At 39.5% G+C, this 18,078-nt stretch overlaps 1 protein-coding gene across 1 annotated transcript in view; it reads right to left on the reverse strand.

The window, feature by feature from the left end:
- Positions 1-5,212: 5,212 nt before the first annotated feature.
- Positions 5,213-18,078, reverse strand: part of SPHKAP (SPHK1 interactor, AKAP domain containing) — a 98,666-nt gene continuing 85,800 nt past the window's right edge. The window contains exons 8-11 of the mRNA XM_065880184.1: positions 17,250-17,336; positions 14,967-15,019; positions 14,695-14,879; positions 5,213-5,356 (exon numbers count right to left, since the gene is read on the reverse strand). Of these exons, the coding sequence (XP_065736256.1) occupies positions 5,213-5,356; positions 14,695-14,879; positions 14,967-15,019; positions 17,250-17,336 (469 nt within the window). The remainder of the gene's footprint in view (positions 5,357-14,694; positions 14,880-14,966; positions 15,020-17,249; positions 17,337-18,078) is intronic.

Below are 18,078 nucleotides of genomic sequence, written 5' to 3' on the forward strand. Positions count from 1 at the left end.
AGATGTAAACCAAAGCCTCAGTTACCCAAGGCCCATTAGCTTTATCAGTTCAATTAGACATCTACCTTGGACAAGGCATTGTGATAGAGACTCTGACCAAATCCATAAGTGAGTTAAAGATGGCTCCATCCTCAAAGAGCATACAATCATCTATGGAGACACAAGTATTCAACTTATCATGCTAGAAGGCAGATGGAGATGTGCTAGTACAGGAAATGGTTAACCTGGGAGGCCTGGGTGCTCACACCCTGCACACCTCTTCCTAAAAGAGGTCTGTTTTCAGGTCTTGCCTTTGACTGGCTCCTAGGAGTTGAGCTCTGAGCCTTGGACTCATGGACGCCCCCTTTGTTCACAAAGACCCTCCAAATTTCCATTCTTTGTCTCATAAATGATTAGCTGAAATATTTGCACCCACTGATCAACTAGAGCAAAACGCTTGTTAACCAAACTTTAGTTAAGTTTCTCCCCTTTCTCCAGGCTGCTGAAATGTAACCCATCCTCAGCTCGGTCCAGCATACAGCCTCTCCTTAAAGAGCCCCTTTGGAAATAGGCTGAGCCCAGGATAACATGTTCTCTGATCTACTGTCCCATCATGCCCGCCACCTGTACTGGTTCACCTTGTTCATCTCACTTTCCACACCTGGTTCTCTCTAGTCCTTTACTCTGCTCTGTGAAAGAAAACCGCTTTTTTGCCAACCCCCGAGACACTCTTAGATCTCACAGCTGGAGATTTCTTATCTTTACAATAGACACCAGTCCTCCTTCCTTCCTGCTGCAACAGTCCCTTTCCCCTTCTTGTAATAATCCTTTCCAATAAAGTCTCTCCTTATTAATGTCCAGAGTTTGTTTATTTCTTTTTATTTATTATTATTTTTGGCTGCGCCAATGCGGCTTCCCCGACCAGGGATCAAACCACTGAACCACCAGGGAATTCCCAGAGTCTTATTTTTATTTGACATTGTCCTCTGGCTGACTGGAGAATCCTTTACCTAAGCGTATCCAAGCCTTCTTATTAGTGAATAAAATAAAGTGCTCAAGAATCTCAATACTTTCTTTCTATAAAATCTAATACTTTTTGAGATTGAATATGTTTTTATTTATGTGGGCTGGTGTCTATAATGAGTGTTTTTGTTTGCAAGCATAATTATCCTATAGAAAAAAGAAAATATATTTGTTTTATTGTCTAAGTTTCTGAATATCAGTACACACACACGCTTATAGTCTCATACATAAATTAATCTCAATAAAATAATTTTGATTTTAAGAGATGCATTGTGATTTTTACCGGATATGACTTTGTACTTGGAAAACTTCAGATTGTAATTAAAATGTTGACACAATTGTTCAGCTATTTCTACGATATCTTCCAGTTTTCATATAGATATTAGGAAAACAGGCTCCACTTTTGCCACTCATTGTTTTAAGCATTGTATGGATGATTTAGGTTCTCTGTATTTTAGTTCTCCCTTCTGGAAAATCACCATAAAAACTGCAATTAATAAAACTGTTGAGAATAGTAGATGTGTTATTATCCTTACTGTTAATTACCTGAATAATATTCCTTTTTTTCTTTTTTTGCTATACAATATATCCTTGTTGTAATAAATTCTATTGAGTTCAAAGAGCACTGGTCCATTTACTTCTAAGACTGAAAATTTACCTCTAGTTTACTTGCATCTAGGTTGGTTTACCCCAGGTCTGTAGACTCCTTTTTGTCTTGTGACTCGTTCTCCTGTTGTTAAGACTTACCGTAAAGGCCACAGACCATCAGTCTTGGGAGGGTAGGGGGAGAATGCCTGGTTCTCATGTTCCTACTGGGGTTCTCCACACTAGGGGCTACAGAGACCTCGTCCTTTACCCTAACTCCTCCTAGAGCCTCAGGCTCTGCCTCTTCAAGGCATTATTTACACTAAAGGTCCTCAACCTGTGGTGATTTTGCCCCACAGGCAATGCTATATTAGGAGAATTTTAGAGGCCCGTGAGGGGGAGTTACTAAACATCCTACAATGCTCAGGACAGATCCCCACAACAAAGAATTATCCAGCTCCACATGCCAGGAGTGCTAAGATTGAGAAATGCTGATTTACATAAACATTACTGATCCTAACTAACTTAGTCAAAGAATATTTTCTTTTCTCATTTGTTAGTTCACTTTATTATTCATTCAACAAATATTTATTGAGTACTATGTGCTAAACACTCTTCCAAATGCTTGGGATGCACATTATTTACACAATGGACAAAATTAACTTTCTTCACCCGCTGTGCCTGGGTGGCAGCATGCCTCAGTACAGTGGGGTGAAATATTCTGCTAAGGGGTGTTCCTGCTCTCAGTTTTGCACAAGATAGCCCAATGTCCACAGAACAGAAAAAGTAAGTTTTAAAAGTCAAATTTAAAAAATATTAGTCCTTTGCTACCTTCAACTGTAACTTAGCCATCTACAAAGCTCCCAATAATTTGGCCCTTCTTAGCTCTTAGCCTTACTCTTTTTTTTTTTTTAACATCTTTATTGGAGTATAATTGCTTTACAATGGTGTGTTACTTTCTGCTTTATAACAAAGTGAATCAGCTATACATATACATATATCCCCATATCTCCTCCCTCTTGCGTCTCCCTCCCACCCTCTCTATCCCACCCCTCTAGGTGGTCACAAAGCACTGAGCTGATCTCCCTGAGCTATGCAGCTGCTTCCCACTAGCTATCTATTTTACATTTGGTAGTGTATATATGCCCATGCCACTGTCTCACTTTGTCCCAGCTTACCCTTCCCCCTCCTCATGTCCTCAAGTCCATTCTCTGCGTCTGCGTCTTTATTCTTGTCCCGCCCCTAGGTTCTTCAGAACCATTTTTTTGTTTGTTTTAGATTCCATATATAGGTGTTAGCATACGGTATTTGTTTTTCTCCTTCTGACTTACTTCACTCTGTATGACAGACTCTAGGTCCATCCACCTCACTACAAATGACTCAATTTCATTTCTTTTTACGGCTGAGTAATATCCCATTGTATATATGTGCCACATCTTCTTTATCCATTCATCTGTCGATGGACACTTAGGTTGCTTCCATGTCCTGGCTATTGTAAATAGAGCCACAATGACGACTGTGGTACACGACTCTTTTTGAATTATGGTTTTCTCAACGTATATGCCCGGTAGTGGGATTTCTGGGTTGTATGGTAGTTCTATTTTTAGTTTTTTAAGGAACCTCCATACTGTTCTCCATAGTGGCTGTATCAATTTACATCCCCACCGACAGTGCAAGAGGGTTCCCGCTTCTCCACACCCTCTCCAGCATTATTGTTTGTAGATTTTTTGATGATGGCCATTCAAAGAATATTTTCTTATTCAAAAATTGAAAGTGGAACTGTAACACTTGTCTAAGGGACAAATCTACCTTCACCCAAGTACACTGTGACTATTTTTTTCTCTGAGGCGCTTAAGCTCTTGGAGAAAAAATGATCAACCATTTGGCAACAAAAATGTATTGATTAGTTTGCAACTTTAGGTACAACAAATATAATTTCATCACATGATTACAATTCAGTATTTGTGCTTTGTAGGATAAGTAAACATTCACTTGAGCACAACAAAAATCTACACAGAATATTCTGGGGTTGTGTAAAAAATAAACATATCCTTTTCCATTTAATACCATGAAGAACTTTCAGTTTGAGATGGTGGATAAATGTTAAAATTTGACATTTGTTTAATGTGTCAAATTAAACATACAATCTAAATTTGGGCTATTTTTAATAATAAATGCCTAAAGAGTCCTGGAAAGGATTCCTGGCGTGGGTGGTAGGGAGGAAATAGAGCTTCCAATGAAGCTTTCTTGACATTTCAAGAAATGTCAATTTCTTGTCAATGTGGATGACACACAAGGCCAGCATTGATGGGGTGGGGTCTTGTTCACATTTAAAATTACTTCACAATCTTAAAAATAGTGTAAGAGCATAGTATCTCAGGAAATCTTTAATAAACACTTTCTTTGATCAAGAAGATAAAAGCCAGTCTAGCTCATTGAGTTGAAGGGAAAGAAGACTTACTGGGGAGAAGTTAGATACCTTTATTTTTCAAAAGAGTAAATCCCTGTTTTTAAAATACTTAAATGTGATAATATTTTCTTTCTCTCAAATTAAATGCTAGTATCCTTAAATCAGGAAGTCTATGATCCTAACTGGTTATGTCGAATCCTGCATCCATCATTATAAATGTCATAAGACTAGCAAGTCTGCCATACGGGTACTTTTATAATGAAACCACAGAGCTCAAGAGTCAATATATGACTTAAGACAATAATCTCTTCATATTTTATGAACTTCTAAGGTTAACTCAATATATTATTTAAGATAACAATCTCTTCATAATTTACAATAAAAATAAAATGAAAGTTTAGATTTTATATAATTTAATATACAAGCAGATTTTATCTCAAAAGATGCTCTTTTGTGAGAAAGCTTCTTCCCTTTGGGTAAGAGTTCTGTAATCATTTTACTCATGTAATAAATAGAAGGAAACAAGACAATCTTTGATCTTTCTCCCTCTCAGCTGAAGACCAATCGTTTTCTGATTAGCTAGGAGCCCAGATATTATTGTGAGATGTGGAATATTTATCAGTGGGCTGTAGTGGGTAAATGAAATCACCTTGGTAAAGGACACTGATAATACTCTTGCATTTCTGTTAATAACCACTGATAATGGTCTGAAGCTGGAAAGCTTTTATATCAAAGTTTTGGAAATGTCTTGCCCATATCTTAAGTATTTACCTGGGCTGACAGATCCCTTAATCTGCTCAAAAGAGTAAAATAAACATTACAGCAGAGTTTATAAAATGATTTTGACCAGTGACTTTGTTTCCAGTCGATTCACATAATTGGAGACATTACATAACATTTTATATTATTAAAAATATGTAAGGGCAACTTTCCTGGAGTTTGGGCCTAGTTATAAGTTTTTCACTTGGGCCCATTAAAATTCTGGTTTTTTCCAGCCATTCTAATACAAGCTCCTTTGAACTCACCCACCGGTTGTATTGATTTGTACAGACTGGTATTTTGCTTTTCCTCAGATTTATTCGATATGCAGCAGACTTGAACAGCAGACTTTTTCATAGCTCTGTTAATGTGATGTGATGTTTTGAGAAAATTTAGAGCAAACCACTGTGATCTAAGCTGGAATGAAGGAAGGGGTACCCTAAAGGCAGAGCCGCCTTATCCCAGTTCCAAGAGCCAGTCAAAGAGACTCGGGGTCCCATCCTTCTGCTCCTCACGCATTTTGTAGTACTGAACAACTGCATGAAAGATATCTCCCACTTTCCAGGCCTTCTGATGAACCAGCTGCACGACATCTAGAAACTAAAGTAAAGCACAGGGTTAGGCTCACATATCACAGAGGGTCCTCAAAGTTATATTGTTCAAACGCTCTTCCAAAGCCAGTGGCTCTCCAGGTTATTTTTTAATATCTCTAGTGACAGCACACTATATTCTAGGACAGTCTATTTTCTTTTTAGACAGTTCAGATAATTAGCGAGTTCTTTCAACTGAACTGAAATGTTCCTCACAGCAGTTGCCATCCTTCGATTTTGGGAGACTACATGGAATTCTTCTTGCCACAGTCTATCTTTTAGATATTTGAAGAGTTTCCTCGGATCTGTTTTCCTCTGGGTTGGACTCTCTCTAACAGGACTGTAGAGCATGGTTCCCAGTCCCTTCTGTCGGTGTCACAGATAAGTTCTCATTGGATGTATACATTTAGGCCAAATAAACTGTGTTACACTTTTGGGTAGGGTTATTTACCGGTTCCTCAGTCCATCTTGAAAATTTCCCTCCCTCTTCATCAAGTTTCGAGAGACACTGGCTTTCCATTGGAACAGGAAAAGCAAAGATTGAGGAAACATCTTAGATTCATCACCTGGTTAACGGTACCAGCTTCAGGTGGCCACAACGTAGAAAGTTTATGACTACAGGTGCATTGTGAGTTGGGGGTGGGAAGGTGGGAAAAGCATTATAGATGGTTCCCTTCGTGAAACCGTGGGATGAAGCCCAGAATGAAGGCTTCTCAAACTCCTTAGTCAGATACGTATAAAGCAAACTAATGATTATAAGAGCCAAAACCTGCAGGAACTATCTACTTTCATGCATGTTATCTCATTTAATTCGGTCAACAACCCTGTAAAGCAGGCATTTAACGATGAAAAATTGTGGGTTTGTGAGATGAAAAGTTGGCAGTAGGATGCATGGTCTTCTAACACTCCAGCCCAAAGCTCTTTCTACTATTGCACCCCATGCATTTTGGTCGTAGGAGAATAAGCCATTGATATTTATTTGGAACACTGGGAGAAACGATAAGCTGGGAATCTGGTATCGTTTAATGAGGAAGAAAAACCTATTTGTTAAAAAAGATGAGGGCTGTAGTTTAGTTACTATTTCTTCAATGTTTCCTTCTAGAATGTCTTTCCTCTGCTCATTTTGCATTTGTTCAGACTCTCAAGATCAGCTAGAAAGTGGAATGCTAATTTTTTTCTGGTCTTTTCCTCCCCCCTCTTCAGTTTGCATTTGCTAATTCATTTCAATTGCTGAGAAGTTGTCTTATAGAGAGCTACTATTTTTTTTTTTTTTTTTTTTTTTTTTAAAGAACCTGTGACTGTTTATTGAAGTTGTTTATCTAGACTTTTCAGGAATTACTGGGCTCTATTTGATTTATTTATTTATTTTTGCTGTGTTGGATCTTCATTTCTGTGCGTAGGGCTTTCTCTAGTTGTGGCAAGCGGGGGCCACTCTTCATCACGGTGCGCGGGCCTCTCACTATCGCGGCCTCTCTTGTTGCGGAGCACAGGCTCCAGACGCGCAGGCTCAGTAGTTGTGTGGTTCACGGGCCTAGTCACTCCGCGGCATGTGGGATCCTCCCAGAACAGGGCTCGAACCCGTGTCCCCTGCATTAGCAGGCAGACTCCCAACCGCTGCGCCACCAGGGAAGCCCGAGAGCTACTATTAAATTATGTTTCTTCTCCCAGCTGTGATGGCACCAACTACTGCACAGTTACGGAAATCAGTGCTTTATTGTACTCACTCGCCTTGTGTTGGCTTAATCAGAATAAAGCAATTCTCTAGGCTGGAAAATAAAATGCTTAATTTTAATACATGGAAACATAAACATCATCTAAAAGATGATGTAAAAAAGGAGACCAATGGGAAGCCGATGGCAACTGTATTACAGAGAGTAAATCTCCCAGGAAAGGACATCATCTTAGCCACCTTTTTATATCTAGTGCCTGCACCTAATAGGGGCTCAATAAATATTTGCAGAATGACAAAAGGAATGAACAACGAAATGTGAGTCAAATACATTCAAAATGATCAAGAAGGCTATTTGAAATAAGGAGTGACATCCAGAATCATTGAAGACGAACCTTGTCTAAATATTCATTCTTGAGTTTTATATAATGTATTTGCACATATATAGTTAAAAATTAGCATGCACATCTTGGGGCTTCTTACTCGGTAATTTTCTACTGATAGGATGCTCCAAAAAAATGACTGGGGGGCCATGGATCTAGGCAAAGGCTGGGCAGAGCCTAGTCTGGTGCAATGGTAGTAGGCAAGGAGGAGAGTCAAAGCTGGTCATGGGACAGGTGTCTCATCACACTGTACCTGGGAGTGGGCATGTATATCGTGGGGGTAAAGGTGCCTAGGACCTCTCTTCACTGGTCACTCTAACAGCCATGGAAGGTTAGTGCCAATCAGCTCCATCAGTCTCAGTGATAGAATTTCAGAGACTATTAGTTGTCTGGTTTCCCTCAAAATTCTGCCTAGCTTTCTGTCTGTTAGATCTGAAATTTTAGACAGCTTAATCCTTTAGGTGAAGGCTTTGCTCAAAACACAAATACCCTCAGAAAGGGGAACATTACAGGTGATTACTAGTAATTTACGGAGAGGCGTAAAAATAATTTTGTGAGCTGTTACTTGTTTCTTGGTGTGTGTGAAAGATACCAGGCATGTTTTCTATTGGACAAAGTGGTAAAAACATAAGGCCTCAGGGAAAGGGGGAGAAAGGCTAGGATGTCTTTGCACGATTTGGTTAATCAGACTTTCCCAGCTCTTACTGGAAGTCTAGAAGTTAGATGCTCCTAGTGGAGAGGACTTGAACATCAAGTTTCTGAGGTCTCACTGAGAGAGGCTCATAATTCATTGGCTTCAAGATTTCCCTCTAGGGTCATCAGTGGTCTTAGGCTAGACTCGTCCCTTGAGGGTATTTGCTCTTCCTTAACATGTCTTATAAAGAAGCAGTCGATATAAAGTAAACAGAAATAGAAAATTAGCCTTAGCACTTTTCTTTTTTCTTTCTATACACACTGGTTCACTGGGCCACTTATTCCCAACTTTTATCTTATTCCCAACTTTTATCTCTCAGGTATTGCTCTGAGAAAGAATCAAAATTCTAGAGCCAATGCCAATATTGGCTAAATCTTTCCCAGAAGGCTGTCTGCTTCAGACCTTTCTGGAAGCCCAAGATTAGCTACTTTGCATCTATTTGGGGCTTGCTGAAGCAGGGTCTCCCACTGTGGTGATGACCATAACATGTTGTTGACTGGCCAAAGTTGTCAAAGTGCCCCATCACCTAGGTCACTCTGTCAGTAGTTTGTCGAATGGTCACACGCTAGAATCTGTCTCATGATTTCTAAGTCCAGGCCAATATCCCAATAAAGCAATTTTAAAAAATGATCTGGTTCCACTAAATATAGCATGCTTTTAGGCCATGATGACTTCATCTCAGACATCGAGACCTAGAACCATCTGTGGGGCTGATGAGCAGGGAAGGTCTTACACTTTCTTTTCTTCCTTCATTTAAAAAAAATTCTAGACAAAAATGAAGCTGAGATTGTGAAGAAACCAGAAAAGGACATTTCCAGCTCATTACTACAGCCTTGAAAAACTGCATTCTATTTAGCAGTTGGTTCTAGATCTTTCACTGTATCTGTCCATGTTTTTGACTTGGGAATTTCATAATCAGCTTTAGTGTGTCAGAGATCTGAGTTTTTCTTTCCAATGCACTGACATATAAAAATAAAAAATTTTCATTTCCTGTTATTTCACAATCAATAATAATTAGGCTCCCTTCCTATGTATCATAGTTGGCATTTCCATGAACAAATGTTTCGTCTTAGGTAACTAGAAGAATTTCTATCCTGTGATGGTATATCACTGGTAGACTCATTTGAAGAAAAGTATCACATGGTAGATGCCTTGTATATTCTCAGGTACATTTATTAAATTAGATTAATTGTTTACCAAATCATATGGTGGAATCTATGGGAGTTGTTGCAAGTCGTATGGGTTTTTGAAAACATTCAACTTAGATTTCTGAAAGCAGATACCTTCTTTTGTTCCAAGGTGAATTCCACTTGATTAAGCACAAGTGAGCTGGTCTTTATATTGATCCTGCAATTATGGCCTGTGGAGTCGTGATTCTCAGCCTTGGTTGTACCCTAGAACCCCCAGGGACATCGAGAAAACCCCAAAGCCTGAGTTTAATCCCAAGAGGAGAGTCTGATTTAATTGGCTCACCCACTGGGGTCTATAAAAGCTCCCCAGGTGATTCTAGCACACACTGAATTTGAGAACAATGACAAAATATTCAGTTCAAGGCAGACACTTTCTTACGTTCACAAATGGAGAGACAATATCTGTTATGGACTGAATGTTTGTGTCCCCCCCCTTCCCCACTCCCATTCATATATTGAAGCCCTAAGACACAAATATGATGGCATTAAGAGGTGGGGGCCTTTGGGAGATAATTAGATTTAGATGAGGTCATGGGGATGGGGCTCCCATGGTGGGATTTATGCCGTTATAAGAAGAGGAAGAGATGCCAGAGCTCTCTCTCTGCCACATGAGGGCACAGAGAGGAGGAAGCCCATCACCAGGAAATGCATCTGCTGGCACCTTGATCTCAGACTTCCTAGCCTTCAGAACTGTGAGAAATAAAATGTCTGCCGTTCAAGCCACTCTCTATGGTGTTTTGTTAGAACAGCCTGAGCTAAGACAGTATCTAATTCTTCCTTATTTTTCCTTCCCTTGTCATGTATTTTTTTCAAAACTGAGACTTAAAGTGTAGTATTTTGGGGAAAGTTAGGTTAACAGTAAATGCCATCAACATTTTCTCTCTCATTCTCTTCCCACTGTTTTGCATATGGAAAAGAATAAGAAATTAAAGGCGAGGCCACTCCTCTTCTGACTCCCACTTTCTTAGGAAGGTAAGTTTACATCTGTTTCCTCTTTGCACATTCTGTTCTATGCACTGCCTTCAAGAAAAGGAAGTAATTCTCAAAATGAGCTTAAAGATGCGAAAGGCACCTGATTTATTGCAAGGCCAGTCATCAGGCCATTCTAGCTCACTGAAGCTCATTGAATTTAAACAGAAGTAAAAGAGCTAGAGAAAATAATGCTTTGGCTTCAAAAAAGCAGAACAGGGCTTCCCTGGTGGCACAGTGGTTGGGAGTCCCCCTGCCGATGCAGGGTACACGGGTTCGTGCCCCGGTCCGGGGAGATCCCACATGCCGCGGAGCGGCTGGGCCCGTGAGCCATGGCCGCTGAGCCTGCGCGTCCGGAGCTTGTGCTCTGCAATGGCAGAGGCCACAACAGTGAGAGGCCCGCGTACCGCAAAAAAAAAAAAAAAAAAAAAAAAAGCAGAACAATTAGCTAGTTGATATCTATTTTTAAAAACAATTGCTCTCAAGATTTCTCCCCATCCCTGCTTTGAATTAAGTAGATTAAATTTAATTGATGTCAAAGTCATTGTGAATTAAATTCACAAACTGTTTTAGATTTTCAGGTGTTGGAATTCTCAGCAGTCTTTCCTCTGGAATTCAGCATACTTTAAAGCCACCTCAAATTCTGCCACTCCTTCAAGATATTTCTTATGGAAGGGAGTCTCAAATTTTGGTGTCCATTAGCATCACTGTCCTTGAGCAAAGTTGTTAAAAATGCATATCTCTGGGCCCCACTCTTAGAAAGTGAGTTCCAAGAAAGGGTCTAGGAATATGAATTGTAAATAAGGGTCCCAGGTGATTCTGTGCATTTGGCTCATGGTCACAGGGTGAGAAGTACTGTTTCAGTGTGCTTCTCATTTTCCTTGTCCAGAATAAGCTCCCATCACTTTCACATTTGGTCTTTACAACCTGAGCCTCTTGGTTTATGTTCTCCCTACCTTGGGTCCTTCCTAGACTGGAATGTGAACTCCAAAAGGGTAGGATATTTTGTCTCTTTTGTTCCCTGTGTCCCCAGAGCCTAGAACAGTGGCTGGCATGTTGTACATATTCGATAAACTTTTCGTGAATGTTCCGAATGTACGACATTCAAGTGGACTTGGAATTTTAATGATTAGAACACTAAAAGAGAAAGCTTGAAAAGGTGTCATTTATCGGAGAGGAGTGACAGTACAGTGGGCACCCAGAATGTTTGGAATTTGCCTTTTGAATAGAAATAAGGCTGGAAGTAGTTACAAGCTGACATTAGGTGCCCTTCAACTCCAGGGCCAAGTTCACCGGCAGCGGTGGGAAGGATGAGCTGCTTCAGTATTCATTCATGATATCCTCTGTCATTTTAGTTCATGCTTGAGACCACCATCAAGGGAGGTGTGTTGGCTAAATTAGTTTATCCAAAAAATTGAGAATTTACACAGATAGGGACTCAGGGTATGTATCTGTGAATGGTGTTTCATACTCTAGTGACAGTGGGGGAATGTCATTGCTGAACTTAACAGAGACATTTCTTTAATCTTCTCCAAGCCAATGAGGAGCTAGTGAGACACTGCTGCTCTCAGGTGACACAGCCTCCTTGGTAGGAAGCCACAATCTCTCTTCCACACCACTTGAAAATGGCCACTTAACTTCCTGGCTAATTTAAAAACAATCAGAATGAGGTCTTCAAATGTGTTATCGGTAAAAGAAAGGATGTCAAAATTTTACATAACAGTTTGCTTTATTTCACCAGTTCTGTCATAGAACTGGGCACAGGCAAGTGCCCTTTTATGGAGAAGCCACTATGTGTAGAGAACCCTAACTGACTCGGAAAAAAACTGTTAGAAGATTCAGTCCATAAAATTACATTACTTGGAAATAACCTCCTTGAACTGATGCTGAACAGGAGTGAAACATCATTAATGTTTTTCTTGGTAACACTAGTGGAGCATTTATATTCTCAGAAAAAATAGTTATGAGCAAAGACAGGCATCCTCTTTGAGAACTGAAAATCAGTGGGGATAAATAAATATTGTGTCAAAGCATCATGTACATAATTAAGGTGTTAATGACATATTCCTTGTCCTTTCATCTAAGGGGAATTTATGAGACATATATTCACATGGAGTGTTACGTTGTTTCTTCAAAATGGTGGATTGTATAAAAATCTACTCCATTAAGAGACCATCTGAAAATGCACCAGGTAATGCTTTTATTCAGGGAGAGGCTTGAGATAAATTTGGAAACCAAACTGCCTTTCATTTTTCCAGGAAACTGAGAATGTACCCTGGCTGAGAATGTTCTTGTTCTCCTCCCCATGGCAGGGGGTCTTGGGATTGTGTATGGCAGGAGGGAGGGGTCAAAAGTGAAGTGCTCTTTCACTGCATCCTTTGCACTAGGCAGGCTGGATGGTAAGGTGGAAGGAGAATTTATTAAATAGCAAACCACTCATCACCTTGCATATGCCAAGCATAGGAACGTATCTAGATTCAGAGAGCGTAGAGCTGTAGGCAGTTCTAGGCCTGGAGAGAAATATGAATTACTGGCTAGAGAGAGAGGCTGAAGTGGAAGAGGGCATGGAAAATAAACTAGGTCTCCTTCTCGATTTTTTTCAGTAGCCAATCCCATTGTCTGGGGATGCAGACATAGATACGCTGTTGTAATTACCATGTGCCTGAGCAAAAGGGTAGAGGACCTTTAATTTCAGGCTGTAGGATTCTGGCAGTGAGGGTTAAAATGCAGTTACACATTTTAAAAAGTCTAGATTGTAACTCAAAGGCAATCTAACTTGAGAGAGACGCACTACTGACAGGGATCTGTGGAGAAAGTGGGGTTCTACCACTAAGCTCAAATATCACTCTCTGAGGACTCTCTCATGGACTAGCTTTTGAGTGTTGAGTTGCTCATTAGTAAAAAAGGGACAATAATATCCATTCTGCTCTTTTCACAGCATTGTTGAGAAACAAGTATAACGAGTATGTGGAAGTGACTCTAAGACATTAAAAAAGGCACAGTGGCAGAGATAGGCAGTATCCTGAAGCAGCTTCCAAGATTTTCTGCCCTAATCCTCAGTACCATGAATAGAATGAGATAATTATGCCCTTATTATGTTATCTTAAATGGCAAAAGGGACTCTTCAGTTAATTTTGAGTCAATCAAAAGGGAGGCTATCTGGTAAACCTAATCTAATCCAATGAACCCATTAAAAGCAGAGAGTTTTCTCTGGCTAGTGGCAGAAGAAATAAGAGAGACTGACAGCATGAGAGCATGAAGGAACTGTGTGACAAGAAATTGGGCAGCTTCTAGAAGCTGAGAGTGGACCTCAGCCAATAGTCAGCAAGGAAATGGGGACTTAAGTCCTACAACCACAGGAACTCAGTTAGGACAACAACCCTAACAAGCTCGGAAGCTCATTTCTCTCTACAGTTTCCAGATAAGTGCCCAGACAGGCTGACATGTTGATTTCTGCCTTGTAAGTCCCTCAGTAGAGAGCATGGAAGTCATCCAAACTTTTGACAACAGAGCTGGGTATTGTTGTTTTAAGTTAGTAAATTTGTGACAGTTTGTTACACAGAAATAGAAAACCAACATAGCAACATTATTATGAATTTGAATTTTTTAAAAACATACTTTTAAATTATGGAAAATTGAGCTTGAAGACATTGGTAGATGGATTCTTGCTTTAACCTTAATAACTGAGATTCTACAAGAGTAAGTGTCTGGTCTTAGAGAAAGGGAGTTAGAGTGAGAGTTGCTATTAATTTAGATGTTGGCTAGGGATCTATTTCTTAGCTTTATATTTCTAGGTGGAGAAAATAATGAGAAAGCCCATCCAATGCAAATCTGTCCCATAGGGAATTAAAAATGCCTTCTCTTTGACGCCATGCCATAGTTTAATTATCAGGATGGCCTCACATTGCTGAGTATTGGCTGAGGTCCATTCTAAGCTTCTAGAAGCTGCCCAATTTCTTGTCATGCGGTCCCTTCATGCTCTCATGCTGTCAGTCTCTCTTACTTCTGCCACTAGCCAGAGAAAACTCTCTGCTTTTAATGGGTTCATTGGATTAGATTAGGTTCACCAGATAGCCTCCCTTTTGATTGACTTAAAATTAACTGAAGAATCCTTTTTGCCTTTCCTTCTCTATTTTTTATTTAAATGAATGTCATGAAGAGGTTGGTTCCAGAGTGAGGAAACACACACAAAAATAAGACTCTTAGAAAACTATCCTGTCTCCTCAATTTACTTTTTCATCATCACCAACTAGCTAAGACAAACTGACGGTCAAAGAATTATCATGATTATATTTATGCAGGTGGAAGGTTTCAAATTTCTAATCACAATTTTAAGGTGAAAAGTGAAGGAAAAAATTTAAATGGGTTAACTGTGCATTTACTGAGTTTTAAGCAGGGATAAAACACAAAGCCTTGATGATATACAAACAGGGAACACGGTACCTTTTCGATTCTGTTTTCTTGAGATTTCTTAAAGTAGATAGTGGGGATCCCGAGTTCAGAGGCAGCTATCCACTGCAGAGTGGCTCGAAGCTCAGTGTCAGGACATTCTGGTTCCAGGTCAAAGTTGATCACCAGCAGGCTCCCCGGGCGGCTGGCCTTTCCCACTGGCATTCCAGAGGCACGTTCTGAATACAGACACAACTGCCTTACTACAATTTCCATACAAAGATCACAGGCAAATTTTGTCTCAAAATTATGGGAACGTGGCTTACCCTCTATGTTTTCTGACTGTCCTTTAAGAATCTCATTTTCTTCTACTAATTCACTTTGGGAGAAAACAACAATATATGGTTGGTAATGTTTAGGAAGAGCAAGGTGTAAGTGCTAGATGAGGTGATGGGTCTTATTGATCTAAAAGCTTCTGAAGTTTCATATATTTATTGTTTTTGTGGAATAAACTAAACAAATACTAGGGAAATACCAACGTGGCTATTACATAGGACTACTGGGTCTGCAATGAATAACACTACCCCTAAAATAAAGGCTAGATAAACTGCATGGTTTTAGTTGGGATAATTGGTGTGGGAGACTCTGAGAGATGCAAACTTTTCTTCTTCTTGACCTTCTTTCCATAAACAGTCACAGGTTTGAACAGTCAAGGAAGGATTTTGTAGGTAACTAGATCAGATTTGAGGACTTATCCTTCTTCTGTATTTGCTTGTCATTTACAGAATCATATATTTCCATCTTGAGACGATGATATTTTTCTATACTATGACAGCAACATAAACTTGCATTTTCATTTAGGAAAATATTTTTCTACCTATACTTGGTTCTTTGACCTGAAATGAGGGAAAAGACAATCACAAACTTTAGAACTTAAGAAGGGTGACAAAATATCTCAATTAGTTGAAAATTTTCTTTTTCTTTCTTTTTACTGGGAAGATGTAGTAGGCTGGGGGTGGTTTAGAAGTAGATACTCATAATGGAAGTGAGGATTTCATTAAATATAGTCATGTTCAACATCTGAAGTGCTTTCACATAGTGAGTACTTATTAGGGAGATTTGTAAATAGTGGGAGGACTCAGTTAATGCTTTTAAAATAAGAGTATATGACCCAACAGCTGAAAGGAAGTGACCATCTTGGGAAGCCCATGGTTGTTGTTCTGTATTTTTGTCTTGTCTAGAAATTAAACTGCAGGTGCTCTTAAAAATGTGTCTCTATGCGAGAGGATTCTCCCTTATATTCTCTGTTACTGCTAAGATCTGGCTAATCCCATAGTATTCCTGATGTCGAGAGAAAGTGTAATTGTTCTTTCATGAGCACCTAATTATTTGTAGAAGGATGGCCAATTTCCCAAGGGTCTAGATTTTCTGCTAGATCTCTATCCAAGTGACATAAGTGAAATGACATATGGTAGATACGATTTCTACTACTATGGAGCTGCAGGATGCTGATATGGGTAGAGATGGTCTTGGTTTTCTCTATCTGTAGTCTGTGGGGTCCTAGGCTCATACTGGGGAGAAAGATGGACAAAATACCTAAACAAATGTTTCCTGTAGGAAAAAAATAAATTTACCCCAAAGTGTTTTTGTTTCTTTTGCCTCCTTTAAAAAACAAAACAAACCCAAGATAATGTTTATGTTCATCTCTACCTGTGAATGATGGCTGTGTGGAACAATAAAGAATGCACTGCAACCTTTAATCACTGAGAAATATTCCCGCAGGCAGGATACCTGACTAAACAGTGAAATAAAAATGATTTAGCTCTAGATAATAATTGAAAAAATAGATCAAGGAGCAACTTTAGTCCTATACTTCATTTTCATTTTTCTGAAATTTCAGAAATCTCCAAATAATAAGTCATAATGGTCAAAAATAGGTTTCAATTCATTTAATTTTCCAGGACAATCACAAACTCTAGATATAGTCCTGACCTCATGTTGCCCTCCCTTTATGCACCATATTTTATGACACACATATTGTACTTTTTTCCCTTGGTCTTTTAGAAGGTCCTCATATTGTGGGGAGCATATATAAAAATGACACGTTCCACCACGGTGCCATTTGGTATTGGACTCATTAGTGGCAATAATCCCAGGCATCTACAAGTAAAGGCAAAGCCATTCACACTATGTCCTATTGAACAATAGTTTTCGCTGGTTGGCATAGAACAATTTAAATGGATTTTTGTTTCTCTGTGACCAACTAGGTAAAATGACATATATGTCTGATTATATGGATAAGCTTTATCCAAAACGATTATATTATATTATATATATGTTTATATATATATATATACGTTTATATATATATATAAATGATTATATTATAGGGGGCAGAATTGAAATCCAGAAGGCAGGTGGTGGGAAGGGTGAGGCTACTGCAGGTCTGAGTTCTTACTCCAGTGACATGAAATCATACATGTCTGGGAACCTCAGCAGGACAGACATGATGAAACCAGTGGTCGGGAACAACTCGAATGATCAAAATGGATGGCCAGATGGAATCGGAGTAGTGGTCTCACAATCACTGCATCTCAGTGGCTACTTACTTAATCATGGGAGAAGATGGCATGCTTTCCTGATAAATGTCCAGGTCCATAATGCCAAGACTGCTAGTGGCACTACTGTTGCCATTGCTGACAAAGCAAAAGTTTACATATTAATGCCAGTGTCCACCACCTGGCCACACTGCTGACACTGATGCTCCACCATTCTAAGAGGTTCTTCCTTTGGTCCCCAGAAGAATACTGCTTAGTGTCTAGGACTCCTAAATTGATCTTTATTTCTGACCAAATCAGGGGAAAACACAACAAAAGACATTTTTGGCTCAAGCCAATCATCGTCATCATCATCATCGTCATCAATGTTTCGTAATTTCTGCAGTGGTCACACCTGGTGGACCACACCTAGTGGGTGACAATCAGCATGACTCCTTTCTTCCCCATCCTAGTGACAGTAAGCATGTTTATCCATCAGCAAGAGACTCCTTGAGTATACCTCCAGAGACTAAGATACTTCTGAGAACGCTGGCTGAGGGGGAAGATACGGGAATGCTTATCTGCCTGCTTCTTGGCTTTTGACAGAAACCAGCGATGCATGTTCTCTTTTCCCTTTGCCATTCTGTCAGGGATATTCCATAGGACATGCATTTGTCTCATTTTTTTTCTGAGGGACTACAGAATTTACAAGTACAGAGTTGGGCAATGCCAGAGTTTTATAACTCTATCTTAAAATCTTTGAGAAATAGCAACACCTGATGCTTTGTGTGTTGTAGAGAAGGAGGGATCACATATTGCAACATTTTTGTAGGATGCACAATCAAAATATGGTCTAGTTACTAGCCTGGAATTTGTTTACTGAAACACAGAAGAGTGGAGC

Source organism: Phocoena phocoena, chromosome 7, assembly GCF_963924675.1.
Source record: "Phocoena phocoena chromosome 7, mPhoPho1.1, whole genome shotgun sequence".
Lineage (NCBI taxonomy): Eukaryota > Metazoa > Chordata > Mammalia > Artiodactyla > Phocoenidae > Phocoena > Phocoena phocoena.